The 18,197-nt window shown below is 40.9% G+C and overlaps 1 protein-coding gene and 1 long non-coding RNA gene across 5 annotated transcripts in view; both read right to left on the bottom strand.

The window, feature by feature from the left end:
* LOC309528145 overlaps positions 1–18,197 on the bottom strand; it is a 219,515-nt gene that overhangs the window by 66,297 nt on the left and 135,021 nt on the right. The window lies entirely within an intron of this gene.
* NOX3 (NADPH oxidase 3) overlaps positions 1–18,197 on the bottom strand; it is a 70,392-nt gene that overhangs the window by 15,567 nt on the left and 36,628 nt on the right. For 2 of the 4 annotated variants that reach the window (XM_082215260.1, XM_082215259.1), the window contains exons 2-7: positions 12,465–12,560; positions 11,579–11,689; positions 9,968–10,052; positions 4,769–4,914; positions 3,885–4,066; positions 3,152–3,281 (exon numbers count right to left, since the gene is read on the bottom strand). In XM_082215260.1, the coding sequence (XP_082071386.1) occupies positions 3,152–3,281; positions 3,885–4,066; positions 4,769–4,914; positions 9,968–10,052; positions 11,579–11,689; positions 12,465–12,545 (735 nt within the window). In that variant the 5' untranslated portion in view covers positions 12,546–12,560. Of the gene's footprint in view, positions 1–3,151; positions 3,282–3,884; positions 4,067–4,768; positions 4,915–9,967; positions 10,053–11,578; positions 11,690–12,464; positions 12,561–12,824; positions 12,929–18,197 lie in introns of those variants that run through there. The other 2 variants (XM_082215258.1, XM_082215261.1) reach the window with 2 other exon arrangements.

The following is an 18,197-nucleotide window of genomic DNA, read 5'->3' as shown; positions in this document are numbered from 1 at the left end:
AGGCATTTCCATTTCAATACTACTGTATTATTATTATTATTATTATTATTATTATTATTATTCCCTGCCCATCTGGCTGGATTTCCCCAGCCACTCTGGACGGCTTTAAGTGATACTGTTTAAGCGATACAGTGGTGCCTCGCAAGACAAAATTAATTCATTCTGCGAGTTTTTTCGTCTTGCGAATTTTTCGTCTTGCGAAGCACGGTTTCCCATAGGAATGCATGTATTAACGGTTTTAAGAAAAAGGAAACAAACTTGCAAGATGTTTTTGTCTTGCGAAGCAACCCCATAGGGAAATTCGTCTTGCGAAGCAACTCAAAAAACGGAAAACTCTTTTGTCTTGCGAGTTTTTCGTCTTGCGAGGCATTCGTCTTGCGAGGTACCACTGTACTGTTCATATAGGCTTTGATTTACACCTTTGTGTGATTTGATCAGTGTTGACCAGTTATTCTCATGTGCTCAGAGAGATTAATAAAGTTGAATCTCAAAGTCCTCCAGGACATATTCTCCCAGTTTGCTTGTGGGTGGGTGGCTTAGTGGTGGCGTTGTAAATCAGAAGAGTTGGGTTTTGTTTTTTAAAAACAATGACCTGGTGACAGTCAACCAAACATCCTTACCCAGCGCTGCCATGGCACAGGCACAAGAAACAAATTTTGAAACTCCTTAAGGAGTAAGATAGATGGCTGTAACATTCATTGCTTATTTAACGTTCACAAAGACTTCTTTGTGAATGTGGGAATGTGGTAAGGAAAGCTTCCTTCTTGGACACCCTAATATCTATTGAGTTCCACTCAGAGGAAATCTTCCAGGAAGCAGTGAATGATCTGTAAAACTAAGTTGTATGTGCCAACATTGTGTTTTCCCAACTTCAATGTGTTTGTCATCTGTTTCATAGACCAAATTATCTTAATCTGGTATGACTTTGAGATTCAAGATCCATCAGCATTCAAAACTATGCAACAGAGACTGGTCCTCCAGCCGCAGTCTGCCCTCAACCTTGCCTATCTTCTTACTTACTATCAGTCCAGAGCACTGGCTGTCAGCTTCCTCCTTCTTAGACTCAGTGTTGCACAACTCAGAGGAGGATGCTCACAAAAGTAGAATTGGTCAGCATTGCAAGTCATTTGCTCTGGCTCCACCTACCCTTGGTCACCTTGAGTTCCACCCTATTGGTCCCAATGGGCCTCAGCCACCACTGAAACCACAATGAAGCATCAGCTATGAAACTAGGGGGATCTGTCGATCTATTAATCTATCTACAACACAGAAAGCTGCTTTATGCTGAGTCAGAGCATTGGTCCCTCTAGCCCAATACTGTCTACAATGACTAAGCAGCTCTCCAGAATTCCAGGCAGGGGTCTCTCCCAGTCATACCTGGAGATGCTGGAGGTTACCCCTGGGACTTTAACCATGTAGAGCAGGTGCCCTACCACTGTCACAGTCCTTCCCCAATCTTGAGTACATTCCTTTGGGTGTGCAGGGAAGGAGACGTGCCTCACTGATGTTATGCTCATTAGTTTCAGTGCACGGTATTGCAAGACAATGGCTGTCTTTATTCACAGTATTTATTTCTATGGAGACACTTAGTTTTTTGAGATACATTAATATGCATGCAGGGTAGTAGCAAATAATAGTTTTATGTGGGAACCAATCTAGGTCAGTCATTACAATCCTTCTAAGTTATTGATGCATTTCCCCCCCCCATTGTATTTTAACATAGTAATTTTATTCCTGCTTTCTTTCTGCCCAATCCTAATCTTTTGTGAATAGTAGCCTAAAAATATCTTAATAAATGTTAGATTTTTGTCACTCAAGCATGTGACAAGCATGCACATGATGGTTACTTAATTACCCCCTGTGGATTTGCAGTCTTTGGAGAGTTTGTTTTTGAACAAAAATTCAAACTCTTAGACAGCTTACTTTTGTTTTCTCATTTTGTATTTTTTTAAAAATGCCTTGACATAAAATATTGTTCTTTGCACTGGGTGGTCAGACTGGCAACATTATTCTAATCAGAGAATTATAGGCACAATATGACACATAATGAAATCATCTAACAGCTTGGAAGGCATTATTGGCAAAGATGGTCAAGCAAATTAATTGGGATTTTTAAACAGGTGCCACTGCAATTCATTTTATACAGGAGGCACTCTTGTTTTTCTACAACCTTGTAAACAGAGCAACACTCTTGGGGCTCTTCCAGATGTGTTTTGTGTAGCCCTATAGCTGACTTATTCTGAAATACCTTAAATAGTTCCACAATATTTTCATTGTATGGAAGGTGCTTTGTGCAGTTTCTCACTTTTATATGTGGCAAGGTGGTAGTAGTTTGAGCAATTTTTGTTTCATGGCATTTCCCCATTTTTTCTGACAGGAGGCCTGTCAATGCAGTCTCTAAAATGATGGACAGCTCAGACTGACTCAGTAAACCAAGTACAGTGGTACCTCGGGTTACAGACGCTTCAGGTTACAGACGCTTCCGGTTACACACTCCGCTAACCCAGAAATAGTACCTCAGGTTAAGAACTTTGCTTCAGGATGAGAACAGAAATCATGCTCCGGTGACGCGGCAGCAGCGGGAGGCTCCATTAGCTAAAGTGGTGCTTCAGGTTAAGAACAGTTTCAGGTTAAGAACGGACCTCCGGAACGAATTAAGTTCTTAACCCGAGGTACCACTGTAGTTCCTGCTGTCTATTCTCCTAATCTCCCACAGGGTCAGAATTATATCATATCACATGTTATATGCAAAACAACAACAACAACAAACACTGAAAGGGGTATCAATAATGTGGGCACATGCTCATAACTCCAACATTTATTGCTTGGTGGAATGAGGGCACAGAACATTTCTCAATCTGAACCAGGTTTTCCCAAACTTAGATCTCCAGCTCCTTTTGGACTACAGTTCCCATCATCCATTACAACTGGCCCTGCTAGCTAGGGATGATGGGAGTTGTAGTCCAAAAACAGCTAGAGACCCAAGTTTGGAAAACCCAGATTCTGAACAATTCCCTCCTTGGAGTGGATTGGAAGAAGTGCAATCACTCTCTAAGAAACAGCAAGGTAACAATAACACTTTTTAAAAAATCTGAACAGCAGCACATCTGAAAGGGCCTAGAATGAGGCAAGAAGCAAGAGTCATTCTTACCACAGGGTCATTGCCAGAGAACTGTGGCAAAGGACATTGACCTGATGTTTCCCACTCCAAATAATGATCTTTGCAGTAAGTGACATTGTGCAGCAACAAACTCTGAGGGGTCTGGCCACGGATGAGCTGACTAAACAGAAAAAGAAAAGCGTTTTAAAGCTAGAGCTGAATAAAAAATGGTCTTTGACATTCCCTTTTCACTTGCATTGCCATCAAAAAGTCCCCCTGTGAATTAAAAATCTCGTGAGCCTTTCTTTCAGCACACATTGAATAACACAGTGGTGGTCAGCAGTGTCCATCACAATGGGGCAGTGCCAACAGTGGCATCTTTGCTGCTTATATGGACAATGTGCCAGGGTAAAGCTGGGCAGCAATGAGGTCAGGACTGTTCAGGCACGCTAGCGCAGCCAGTCCAGTGCTCCCCCCAGCGAACCAGGCAGCCTCAGCTTCACTCTTGCCCTGCCTCATTCTGGGGTGGCAGTGTGGTACCCACTGTATCAGCCATTCCTGATGGCGGCAGGCTGGGGAAATTTGTGGGTAGGTTACAGCAGAAAGCAGGAGTGTTGGCCTCTCAGACTGTTTCTATGCTGCCCTCAAAGAAGTCCACTATCCATCTTGCATAAATTTATAATATGGGTGATGTGACTTTGGGCACAATCTGGTAGGAAAGCAACACACAAATGATGACTTCTGGTGATGACATTGAGTCATATTGATGTATACTGATACTCACCCCGTCCCATGGATAACTAAACCAATGAAGAAAACAACAAACAGGTGATGAGTATACCAGAACACCTCATAGAAGGACCTTGTGATGATCTCTGTAGATGAAGTCATGATCAGAACTAATGACACAGTGATCAGGAGACCTGTCATTCCAGCAGTGGTTGTTAGTATTTCAGTTATTGTATTCTTTTTTTGGGGGGGGGGAGAAAAATAATAAAGTGGTTTTATAGGACAAATGAATAAATGTTGTAGCTTCAGCATAAAAATAAACACATGAAAGATTTGGGGGGTTTTAATCAGACATACTGGGTTGTTTCTAAGTATTACTCAGAGTAGACACACTGAAATTAATGGGCCTAAGTTAGTTATGTCTGTTATTTTTAATGGATAGAACTAGCATTCGATGCAAGCTATTGGCACTGATAATTAAAACTTAGGTTTGTGCTGGAAAGTGGTATAAATAATATTAGCTGCAATTTGTCTGCTTCTGTGAAAGGATTACAGGAAATAATATGATCGAAGAGGTAGCTGTTTTGCTACACTGGAGTCCTTCTGAGGGAATGAAATAGAGCAAGATTCAATGAAACAGAAAGGTAAGAATGAAACCCATGCAGATTAATCTAGCTGTAACTTTCCAAAAGGCAGATGTTAGGCAATAATGAGTTATACACATGGTGCCACATTCTTCTTTCAAAATAAAGTGTGCTTGTGCAGACATCTGAAGACGCTAAACATTTGAAGACTTTTCGCTTCTATTGTTTCTGGTGTGTGTGTGAGAGAGAGAGAGAGCGAGAGAGAGAGAGAGAGAGCGCACACGCACATGCATTTTCAAGGCAGGGGAAACAGTCCAATGACAAACACCAGCCAATCCCCAAAATGCCAACTTACCATGTCATAGTTCCTGATTGGGTTCAAGTAGGATTCATTAGGGCTCTTGCCAATGCCTGACAGTTTACTGCTTAACTCTCCTGCTTGTTTTGACTGGCTAAGATGGTATCGCTCTATGTTGATCAAATGTGCAATGATGTGAATGGCTTTGAAAAGAAAGAGTTGTATAAAGTGAGGACCATAATATGAAATATTGGAAGCAAACAGATCCTCATTTCATGGATGAGTCACTGGGTAAACAATGGCTGGCTAAACATGTATTCCCAGAATAGAGCTGGGTAGCCTTGATGATGGTGATGACAAATATTTTTCCAACAATGGTCAGGTAATGAGTTATGTGCTTGAGAACATAGCTTGGTTTACCTTTTGCATTCAATTTCTCTCTCTCTCTCTCTCTCTCTCTCTCTCTCTCTCGTGTGTGTGAGAGAGAGAGAGAATGTCACAATATAAACCATGAAAGGTTGATATTATCCCTGAATACATATTTATACTATAAATCAATATAATACTGTTTCAGTTCATATGTGATACATAACGTTCAAACATGGGGTGGTTCAGCTCTCTCACTTTTATCTTTTATCAGGGCCTGCAAGACAGAGCTGTTCCGCCAAGCCTTTGGCCAGGGCACAGCCTGACTCCCTCCTTTGGCAATCTACCCAATGGTTGCCATCAATTTGATTTGAAGTAATTTTTTAATGAAATGATTTTAAAATGTTGTCTTATTTTATTGTTGTTAGCCACCCTGAGCCCGGCTTCGGCTGGAGAGGGCGGGATATAAATAAAAATTTATTTTTATTTTTTAATATGATTATGATTATGATTATTATCTTTCCACTTTTTCTACAGCTCTCCTTATCATTTAAAACCTGTGAATGCATGCAGTGGCATGATTTCATTCCCATAGGTTCAAAACACCAGAGTCGTCCTATTCACTTCTGTGGGATTGCAGAGGAACAAGCACACAACATTGTCTTTCCCACTTCTGTGAATGAGGCTGCCCTTGTAGGCAACGTGCTGTTCAATTTACATTGAAGCCTTTTTGTGTGGAAGATGCATAGACCCCCACTTTTTTCCACTGTGGAGAAATGTGTGTGTTTGCCCATTGTAGTGTATAGAGCACCTCTTACATTCAAAACATGCCCATCACACGTCAGCAGCTATGGAAGAGCAGGCCATAAATGCAAGTCTATGATCATACATAAGTAGTTCATATGTGCTATTATTACTTTGTTGCACGCTAGTCTATAATTTTCCATCTATCTCATTGCTGGATTGTTTTATGGAGAGGGGGTTAGTAAATGAGCTGCAATTACAGGTCATTATCCATCAGTTCAGCATGTAGAAAAAGAGCCAAACAAGAGAGATGTCTTGATACATTTGGCTAATCTGTGTTTGTTCTCAGCGAAGCATATACAGCTCTTATTGAACTGGTGCACATACTTATTCAAGAGAGTAAAAGCCACTTCTCTGTCTTTCTGCATGCCTGTCTGGGATAATAGTTGCACTGAAGTTAGTCACCTTTTAATTAAGTACTTAAGCATACCCATTACAATCAGTTTCCTAACTTGTATTCTATGGATTCTATTCTATTCATCGAAATGTTAAAATAGTACAATTTAAAATAAAACAAAAACATATTTTTAAACAGTTTAAAACTATCTAAAACATTTAGAAGCATCTCTTACACTCAGATTTATTAATTTCACAGTTACCGTGCTCAGAATTTAACAGCCATGTCTTAACCTGCATAGATTGCCAATGCCTCCCATTATTTACACCTCTCCTATACTGTGATCGCCACCATCCTGTAAATTATTCCTAGTCCATTAATCGTTTCCATGTCTTATCATAAATGCATACATACATAGTTAGATAAAATCCCTGTTCCATTCCTCCCAAGGCAGAGGCCCTAAGCAGTATCTGTGGACAAGAAATGTGTGTAAAAACTAGGGGGGAATCCCAACCTCTCAACAACAATGTTTCCCATGCACCACATAACCAGCTCTGTCTAAAGCAGCCTTTCTCAACCTGTGGGTCCTCAGATGTTGTTGAACTACAACTCCCATCACCCCTAGCTAGCAAGGCCAGAGCTCAGGGATGATGAGAGTTGTAGTCCAACAACATCTGGGGACCCACAGGTGGAGAACTGCTGGTCTAAAGGGAGCCCCATCTACATGTATAGGGTTTTCCTCCATAGGAATGAGAAACACGGCTGGGTAGTTTCCCCATCTTTGTGGAAGAAGCCCAAAAGTAGCACTTTTCAGACCCAGTCAATCATGTATGAGCTGGGAGGAAAATCTCTCTCCTGAAGCTGCTATTTGTATTGGGAGGAAATCTCCCTTTGGTGGACTTTAAGTTAATGCACCTTTAGTTTGATACCTTGAGGAAACTAAAACAAGATCAATTACGGTAATACATTTCTATTCCTGGAATGACTTGTTAATTAAAAGGGGGAAATTGTGCCTTCTTCAGGAATCCATTCTTATGATGAAAGAAAGTGGTATGTTGCTGGGCTGATAGAGAAATATAACTCCACGCAGCACTGCAATGTGTTCTGCATTCCATGCTCTTTTGAGGTTTTGAGCAGAACAAAAATTCAGCTGACTGATCCTGGTGGGAAGTGTGCCATCTTGGAGCCCTTCCACAGTCTTTCTTGAAGGCAAGGGAGTATCAACAGCTGTTGGGCAGAACTCTTGAGCCACTGATCCTATTATTTAGACTCATCCCTTTTGCACTGGATCTGCATTGTATGCAGAAGGAATGAATCAGAGTTGATGGTTGGGTACAGGCGACTTCACACTTACATGAGGGTTACAATCACAGGTACCGCACATATATGTGAAATCATGTATAGTGGGGAACAGCATCTAAAAAGCTTGTAAACACCTTCTAAACCTCTGGAACCCCGTGAAAAATTCCTTTAAAAAACCAGCAGCACTTCCTAGTCTTTCCCCCCACTCTTTTCACACCATTTTCTCAGCTTTTGTGCTCTTTTGGGGCCATTTTTGCCCGTTTCAAACCTTTTATGCAGTTTAAATTGAATTATTTATTCATTTCCCAACACCACACACATACACGGTTGTATGCGAGTTGACCCTGTGTAAGGAGGGAGTTGCCTGTATAACAAAGAATGTAATATAGAGGGCATCTGGGAACATCTGCTGGAGGAAGGAAAGCCAAAAATACACACCATGAACAGCTAAACGCAAGTGGTCTTTTGAAAATCTACAGCTATTTCCAATATGTGAGACCTAAGGTTAAAAGATCAGGAAGAAGGCCAAGACAGAAGGCTGCATTCTGGTTGTCTTAGGACTCCTTAAAGTTCAAAAAATCAGGGAGTGGGAACCTGTCTGTCTGAAAAACAACATGTGATGGAACAACATATGAGGGTCTGGGAAACTACCCTGATGACCCCAGATCAAATGACCTCAAATGCTACTCACTCATAACTTTCGTCATGTTTGACGAAAACTGGAAAGTATAAAGCAAGGACTTGTGCACCTAGGATTTTGGAGATCAAGAAGACAAGTCCAGAGGTCAGAGTGTATCAGCCAAACTCTGACCTCTTCACCAGCTCTGCTCAGATTGGCCATCTGAGGAGGTATGCTTGAGTAAGTATGAATGGATAGGGATAATATATAGACCATGGATCCAGCCCAATCGCCTTCTAAATCCGGCCGGCAGACGGTCCGGGAATCAGCATGTTTTTACATAAGTAGAATGTGTCCTTTTATTTAAAATGCATCTCTGGGTTATTTGTGGGGCATAGGAATTCGTTCATCCCCCCCCTTCAAAATGTAGTCCAGGCCCCCACAAGGTCTGAGGGACAGTGGACCGGCCCCCTGCTGAAAAAGTTTGCTGAACCCTGTTTTAGACCTTGTTATTGACTAAATAATTGATTGCAGCATAAAGGTGTGTGTTTGGTCTTTGGCACTCCTATCCGTAAGATCCTCCTGTTTAAAAGGGTAAGCCCTCTGACCCAGCAATTAAATGGTTAAAGGCACACATTCTGCATAACAAAGGATCTCTGTTGCTCCTTGGATGTAGTAAAGGAAGCTGCAGAAAACTTTGTAGAAAACTGGAATGGTTTGGAGAAGAGCAAATGCTCCTGCCTCCTGTAAAGACTGCACGTTTTCTAGTAACTAATGAGAGGAGAAATTTCTTGAGAGAATGCTGTCTCCTGCCAGGGAGATTCAGAATTTTAAGTCTTGTTTTATGCTGTTATCCATTTAGGTTTTACATAATTGTATTTGGATTTGCATGGATTCATTTTGTTTCATCTCATTTTTATTTCAATTTAATATTGCATTTTCATATTTGTTAAAAGAGGGCCATTTTCTTTCTTTCTTTCTTTTTAAAGGGGCAGGGTAGTGCTATGCCAGGAAAAATCAGGGTGGCATTCAACTAAGTTTTACTAAGAGTAGACCCATTGAAGAGAATGGACCTGAGTCATGATCATTACTTTCAGTGGTTCTACCCTGAGTAAGCCTTAGTTGGCATTTTAAGCTTGTTTATGCTGTAGGGTTTCGGTGGATCTAAACTTCAGTCAATGTTACCTTGCGTTACTTTCATTCTGTTAAACCTTTGTTTTGTAATGATCTGATGACTAGATAGAAATAAAGGAAACTGAATCTCACCTGCTACTAAAATATGTAAGAATTGCAAATCAATACTAGGGGTACCATAAGTGACACCAGACAGAGCTTCTGCCTTTTCCCAAAAAAACAACTGCATTTATTCACTCCCTCAGCAAGCCATCCCTGAAATAACAGAACCGGTCTCCATCACAGCAGAAAGTGTTGTTATCAGAGAGAAGGGAAAATGCACTCTTACCTGGGAGTTTCATTGGAAACAATAGATTCTAAGGAGACATATTTGAGAACACTGAGAGTGTCTCTGGATACCAAGGGTAGAAAGTTGAGTTCTTCAGAGATCCCACCCCCAACCCCCCAAAAATATTTTATATTTGTTTGCTCACACCTGAATTCCAAATATTCAGGGATTTGATTGAAAGTGTGTGGCTAAAAGCAGGGCCAGGTCACACATACAAGCCTGGCCCTCAGTGTCCCCACATGGGCCAGTTCCACATTGGACCTCCCTGCATTAAGACTGCAAGATTAGCACTCCAAATTCATATCACTCCAGACAAAACAAGGAAGCCTACATTGTAAGCATTAGGTTAAAAAAAAAACAACTTACTTGCATTCACAGCTACTCCATATGCAATAGTCTTGTGAAATGTGACACTTTTGTCAAGTTGTCTCCTCAGGACTCCTCCACAACACTTGATGAAAAGGGGGAAAGATATGCATCTTAAATCATTTTTATGAACTTGAAATTGCATACAAACATAATTATAAAGTACAGTTTATCTAGTCCAGAATTTACTGAACATAGCTGGAATACTGCAGCCAGAAGCAATATTGAGAGGTGATTCCAAGATTCACCTATGCTCACTCCTACAATAATAAACTATGGTTTATCATTTCAAGAATGATCAAAAACCCTTAGGGAAAAAGGAGATGGTGCTGCTGTCACTGATAATGGCGAGCTACACTCCTGAAAAACTGTTACAGAGTTTCTCCTCACCTTGGAGAAGTTTGATGGCATGGTCCCCCTCATTTCCTTGCTCAAAATTAGGCTGGGGAATTTTGAGAGGCCATTTTGAGAGGCAAAACTCAAGTTAATTTTGGCTGTGGTTTATTGTAACAAGCTAGCTTCACAATCCAATATCTGAAGTAGGCTTCTTTAAGTAAACCATAGTTAAAGCTAATTGAAGCTTGTCCAGATTGGGGCATAATGCTAAACAACTGGTGGTTAAAAAAAATAAAAATAGTAGCAAAAGCTCCCAATGTCCTCCCTGCAGCTATATCAGCTGAGGAGAAAAGAAGAGAGAGTGAATGAGTCTAAGAAGAAGAAGAAGAGTTTGGATTTGATATCCCGCCTTTCACTCCCCTTCAGGAGTCTCAAGGCGGCTAACATTCTCCTTTCCCTTCCTCCCCCACAACAAACACTCTGTGAGGTGAGTGGGGCTGAGAGACTTCACAGAAGTGTGACTGGCCCAAGGTCACTCCAGTAATGATAAACTTTTGTTTTTGTTTTTATTATGTATTTCCTCTTTTCATCTTGTATTTTTATGCTGTGAAGTGCCCTGAAGGGTGGTATGCAAATAAAATGAATGAACGAATGACCTTTAAAGCCCTAAACAGCCTCGGTCCAGTATACCTGAAGGAGCGTCTCCACCCCCATTGTTCAGCCCGGACACTGAGGTCCAGCGCCGAGTGCCTTCTGGCGGTTCCCCCATAACGAGAAGGCAAGTTACAGGGAACCAGGCAGAGGGCCTTCTCGGTAGTGGCACCCGCACTGTGGAACACCCTCCCACCAGATGTCAAAGAGAAAAACAACTACCAGACTTTTAGAAGACCTCTGAAGGCAGCCCTGTTTAGGGAAGCTTTTAATGTTAACAGACTATTGTCTTTAAATATTCTGTTGGAGGCCGCCCAGAGTGGCTGGGGAAACCCAGCCAGATGGGTGTGATATTAATAAATTATTATTATTATTGTTGTTGTTGTTGTTGTTGTTGTTGTTGTTGTTGTTGTTGTTGTTGTTGTTGAAATATTATAGCTATATTTGCAACACTGTGATGAGTCTATGGAAAAATACACTCCTATAAATATCCACTAGCAGTCAAATGCTTGAGTTTACCAGTTTCTTTTAAATGTGCATTTACAACAAGAAGATTATCAGTGAACCTTTTCAATGATCGTTTAAAAGGCAATACTTGTGCAATAGGGGGAAAAAAGTACTTACAAAACTTGTTCCCCTTAAGAATGAAACCAGGTTTCTACTAACTGGTAAGAGGATTAGCAGGCAGTTAAAGTTGAGGCAGGTGGCAGAAGCTCTTGCCCAGGCAAGCGTGGACTAGACACAAAACGACAAAATGTGTTACACATATGAAATGAATAAAAGCACAAGAAATGTTTTAGCCCCCCCCCCCCAATGCTGACAAATTACCATTTGATTTTATGTTTCACAGCTTTACAGCCAGGGAGGGCAATTCTGCCGTACAGCAGGGTGAAGCGACCTGGTGTGTGTGTGTGAAATGGATGAAGGCAAGATTTGGAATCTTAATGCTGCAACAAGACTTTTAACGTTTTGGTCCTCATGCCTCCCAGACATCAGTGGACTACAATTCCTATCAGCCCAGTCATAATGGCCAATGGCCAAGAATGATGGAGGTTGTAGTCACAAAGTAGCTGAAAAGCACCGAATCGGGGAAGGCTGTAGTAGTATAATGTCACAAATCATATCATGTTAGCTAGTCAGGTATATTATGATGTCCCTGCAGTAAGTGGTTCTGCTTGGGTAAGAGGTGCATTACTATAGATACATGATTCAGGAAACAATGGATAAGTTCTTTTTCTAATCCAGTTTATGACTAACAAAAATGAATGAGATATGGATGCAGTATACTTCTAAATCACAAAACTAAAACGAATCAAGTGGAATAAAAAAAAAAGCAACCAGTTAGGCTGGTTTTAAAATTATGGGGCATTTGGTTACAAAAAAACAGGGGGGGGGAGAGACACGAAGCAGAATGGCATGCAGGTCAGTGAGACTTTAGGGTAAATAACAATGCAGAAGCACATCCAAGAGAAAGCCTGGTTAAAGGGGCATTTAACAAACTTTTACTTACGCCCAACATAACCCGAGTATAAAGATAGGCACCCTCCTCTTCATACCAGTTGAATGTGTCAATAAACAGGTATAAGTTCATTCCCAACCACAATAACTACAGTAAATAGAAAATATATTGAAGATCAATTACAATTACAATGTTCTTTTCCTCTTTTTCTTTTCTAATGCAATGTATAATTAAGAAATCTCACAATTGTGTTGTATTTGTCAAAAGAACCCAATTCTAAACAGAATGAAACTTTTGAGCATCAGTTGTGTGAATGATAAAAATGAAACATTTAGGGGAAAGTGGAGAGTTCCTTTGAAATATCAGAAAATGAATCAGAACCAGCAGCTTGATTATGAAATAGATACTTACAAATAACAGAACTGACAAGCTTTCATTCAAAATCCAATACACCATCTTGATTGTCTCTGTTCTGTGCTAGCAACAATTCACTCCCTTGTAATACAAATTGAATTCTCTGTATCTTCCTCTTGCTGCATAATCAGCTCTCTGGAGCAGCAGCCTAGGAATATTCTAATTAAGGACTTCCTACCAGATGTCGATCTCCAAGGGGGACATAGTTTGTGATGTGAGAAACTAATCTAATAGGCAGTTTCTGTCCAAATTATTTTGGAATAAATGAAAGGTTTATTAGAATCAGTGAATCCCAGCCCCCACCCACCCAGCTTCAAACAACAGGTTTCAAATACACCCTAGATTTTCCCCACCCACCCCTTACAAACACTGGAGATTAGGAAGCTGTCTTATAGACTGAAGCTGGTCTGTCTAGTTCAACATTGTATACACTGACTGGCAGTGGTTCTCCAGAGTTTTAGATAGGGAACTTTTCCCAGTCCTACCTGAAATGCAGGGGATTCAACCTGGGACATTCTGCATGCCAAACAGGTGTTCTACTCTACCACCAAGATGTGGCTCTTTCCCAACAGTAATGCAATATTTAGTATATACATGTGTGTATATAATATATGGGAAATATCCATTGAGTGCTGTGCAGAGCTTCCATCCGCAGTCTAGAATTTCTCAGAGCTCCAGCGAGATTCTACATCAACTAATTTTACTTACCTTCAAAACCCTCCATGACATGGCCCCACCCTGCTATTTTTCTGCTCTGGATCCCAGCTCAACCAGTATCAACCATCCAAAGATATTTTGCCCATTCTCCCTCACTTTCCCTTATGCCTGGAGCTTCCTCCAAGATTCCTCCAACTGCTCTCCCTTATGTCCTCTTCAGAACTCACTTTCCCCAGGAAGCCTTTGGAATATCCCCCTAGATGCAACACCCTATTGTAACTAAGCCAAAGTAGAATAGAATACAGTGGCAGCTCGGGTTAAGAACTTAATTTATTCCGGGGGTCCGTTCTTAACCCAAAACTGTTCTTAACCTGAAGCACCACTTTAGCTAATGGGGTCTCCTGCTGCCGCCGCGCCACTGGAGCACGATTTCTGTTCTCATCCTGAAGCAAAGTTCTTAACCCAAGGTACTATTTCTGGGTTAGCGGAGTCTGTAACCTGAAGCATCTATAACCTGAAGCGTATGTAACCTGAGGTACCACTGTATATTCTTCACCTGTTTACCCTTTCCTCCACCCCCTTCCTCTGTGCCTTTTAAGATGATATGCCTCTTGGAAGCAAGGACCCATCAGATCTGTTTTATGAAAAGCCCCATGCACATGGATGGTAGCATATAAAGAAATAAATTTATAATAAACAAATTTAATCCACAGTTTAAGGAGTATATTGACAAGTTGGAATATGTGTTAGAGGAGGGTGACTCTAGATGAGGGGTCTGGAAACCAAGCCTTATGAGGAACAGTTGAAGGAGCTGGGTTTGTTGAAGAAGAAGAAGAAGAAGAAGAAGAAGAAGAAGAAGAAGAAGAAGAAGAAGAAGAAGAAGAATAGTAGTAGTTTGGATTTGATATCCCGCCTTTCACTCCCTTTAAAGAGTCTCAAAGCGGCTAACATTCTCCTTTCCCTTCCTCCCCCACAACAAACACTCTGTGAGGTGAGTGGGGCTGAGAGACTTCAAAGAAGCGTGACTGGCCCAAGGTCACCCAGCAGCTGCATGTGGAGGAGCGGAGACGCGAACCTGGTTCCCCAGATTATGAGACTACCACTCTTAACCACTACACCACACTGGCTCTCTCTTTTCTTTAGCCTGGAAAAGAAGGAACTGAGAAGATATATGATAGCCACCTTCAAATTTCTAAAGGGCTGTCATGTGGAAGATCTAGCATGTTTGTTTTCTCCTGCTCTGGAGGGTAGAACCCAAACCAAATGGATTCAAGTTACAAGAAAGAAGATTCTTGTACTAAATGTCAGGAAGAAAGAAGATTCCTGACTAAACATCAGGAAGAACTTTCTGAATGTAAGAGCTGTTTGACAGTGGAACAGACTCCCTCCGAAGGTGGTGGACTCTCCTTCCTTGGAGGTTTTCAAGCAGAGGTTGGATGGCCATCTGTCATGGATGCTTTAGTTGAGATTCCTGCATTGCAGGGGCCCTCCCTCAGGGGCCCTTCTAGAACTACAATTCTATGATTCTGTGGTTCTAAATTATTCAGGTTATTATTACAGCATGGTGCACTACACCTTTCTCACACTGGCTGAAGAAGAAAGAAAACGACACAGCAGCAAAAAAGAATGACCAGAGCATGACTAAGGTGAATGCCAATTTCAGCTCCCTCATTCTAAAAAAAAAGGAAGAAAGTAAGTCTGCATCTGAATTAGTCATACTTCAAAGCCAAAAAAAAAAAAAAAGCTGTATGAGACATTCTGCTTTGAAGTACAGCTGATTCAGACACCAATTTTCTAAAATGCGTATTATTTTTTTAAGACATCTGACTGGGATTTTTTCCAAGTACAGCAGATTCAGAAACTGATTTGGGTTCCTAAACTTGTCTGTGCTTGTAGCTGTACTTCAAAGAAGACTAGTTCTGCGTAGCATTCTGCTTTGAAGTGCATCAGATCCAGATGCTCGTTTTTTTAAAGAAGCCAGTGCTAGTGCATGAACTGATAGTGCTTCTTTAAATTATTATCCAGCAGATAGTAGAGTACATTTTCTTACATGAAATGAATTAATATCCATTGTGAAAGATGAATGAAGTGATGGTATACTCTGTGACCTTGCCACTGATATCAGCAAGAGATACTTACCCCCTTTTTATCTGATATAAGCAACTGCCCAAAGATAACACACAAAGTGTAAGCAGAGGTTACTGTGTATATACAGAGAATATACAGAGATGTCCAATTAGACAGGAGTAGCAACAAAAAGTATGCAGAGGAAAGAATTATTAAATAGTTGGCTGTTAGATTTCAATTCTGCTGTTTACATTTTCTGAGCCTAGGCACGTTCATTTTAGATTAAAACCCAACCTACACATAAGAAAATAATAGCCATGATTCCGCTTTTCAGAGACTGTGGTCGCCTCTGAACTGTTCATAATTTACGGAGTGGATTCAGTCACATAACGGAAATGGATGTTTGCACAATTAAAGGGGATTAAAGCCCTCAGGAATTTTTGTGGCTAAAGAAGTGACACACGTTCAGACTGGAGACTGGACCCCAGTTCTGGGTGCTACAATTTAAGAAGGATATTGACAAGCTGAAACGTGTGCAGAGGAGGGCAACCAAGTTGTTCAAGGGTATGGAAACCAAGCCTTATGAGAAATGGTTGTCATTCAAATGGTTTGCATGCTCCGCATCTTGTGTTCGATTATGCAGGGTAAGGCTTACCCCGCCCCCAATGTTTTTTTTTAATAATTTTTTTATTGCATTTTAAAATCTGCAGATATACAGTCACACCTTGGGTTGAATGTGCTTCGGGTTGAGCACGTTCGAGTTGTGCTCCGCGGCAACCCAGAAGTAATGGAGCGTGTTACTTCTGGGTTTCGCCGCTCGCGCAGACACTCAAAATGACATCATGCGCATGCGCGGAAGTGGCAAAACGCGGCCCGCTCACACGCAGATGTGCTGTCACGGCTTACGTTGCATTCAGGATGCGAACGGGGCTCCGGAACAGATCCCGTTCGCATCCCGAGGTACCACTGTACATCATATTTCCTTCATTCTTATACATACATACATGCATGCATGCATGCATACATAATCTATTTCTTCTTCTAAAATTATTCATTTCCATAGTACATTAATTGACTTCCCCCTACCTCTTAGCGGATTCTTCATATCTCTTTATTTCCTTTTTCCTTCAAACTGTGTTCTAGTATTCTTTCAACCTTTCCTCTCTATAAAATAACTCACATAACTGATTTTTACTTTGTGAAATTTATTCTAGGCACATCAAAGTTTTAAGTTGGGAACGATCTTTAGCTAGATAGTTTTTTAAAATGTTCCCATTCCTTTTTAAACCTTGTAAACGAGTGATTTCTTATCACTTTGGTCATTTTGGCTAGTTCTACATATTCACCCAATTTACTTTGCCACTCTTCCTTAGTTGGAGTCAAATTCCCTTTCCAGTATTTGACAATTAATACTCTAGCCACCGTAGTTGCATATAGAAATGATCCTTTGCTTTCTTTTGGGATGTTTATTGTCATGCCCAATAAAAAGGCTTCTGGTCTTTTAGTGGATATTTGAGCATTTTCTTTAATTCTTCATAGACCATGTCCCCAAATCCCCCCCAATGTTTTATCTAAGTTGGCATCTCTGGTATGAGGGGTTATCCCTTAAGAAAACTGGTTTCTTGGGAAGAGGGTTAAATCTAGAGCCCTTCCTACCCCACCTCTGAGAAAAAGAATTCAAATATGTAGTCTCTTGCAATTGCAGTTTGACTGTGAATCACCCAGTCTGGGGTGAGGGGGACCTACAATGAATGCCTCTGCTAGGTATGACTGCATCTGTCAGTTTTGGTTTCTCATTTTACTCATTTTTTCAATGTTAAGCACAGTTCTCCATATGTCTACATCCACTTGCAATTTAAAAAGCAAATGACACCTTGTGAAAACCCATCACAATTTCAGTTGGAGTTCTCCTGCTGTATACATTTTTATATGCAGTTTGGCCCAATGGAATGCAATTATGAGCATTATTTTCAGCAATACATGCATCTGTAGGCACACTTTGCCCCAGCACAGGAAGTTCTGTACATATTGCTTGGCTCGAGAAGTGCATTGCAAAATCCAGAGGACTGCAAATTTCAAAGGATGGCTGTTTTGCGAAGTGTGCCAGAGACCGCAAATTAGGCAGGTTCACCTTTAAATGCAAAAGGAATCAAATTTCTCCCTCACCCCCACGTGTGGATCAGCTGACATCCTACTCATTTTGATTAAACCAAATTAAAGTGTGCATAGTGCCTCAGACAGCGTTATTTGAAAAGAAGGAGGAAACCTGGTAATTCTTTCTGTTCTTCTCTCCTCCTCCAGAGCTATAAGCTTTAGGCTTGCCTGAGGCTTTTAGTGCTTTAGTAAAAATGCACTTGAAGGGTTTAAAAAAATATGTTGCAGTGCAACAGGTGGATACAAAATGTTTCTCATTCTGTTCAAAATGAGTGCTTCTGTTACTAGAAGATTGAAAGGAGCTATTAAAACGTGCAGGGAGCCTTAATATCCCCCAAGGAATGGCAGGGAGGGAAACAGAGTGAATTAATTTCACTTTACCATGAATAATTCATTTTTAAAAAAACCCCAAATCTATCTTATTAGCATGACAAGTGGTACCAGGGGTTTCCAAAGTAAACAGGAGGGTGCTAATCTCTAGAGAAAAATAGG

This window comes from Podarcis vaucheri (assembly GCF_965113315.1).
Source record: "Podarcis vaucheri genome assembly, chromosome: 3".
Taxonomy (NCBI): domain Eukaryota; kingdom Metazoa; phylum Chordata; class Lepidosauria; order Squamata; family Lacertidae; genus Podarcis; species Podarcis vaucheri.
Note: the sequence above shows the minus strand (reverse complement) of the source record. Positions and strands in the feature narration are given on the sequence as shown.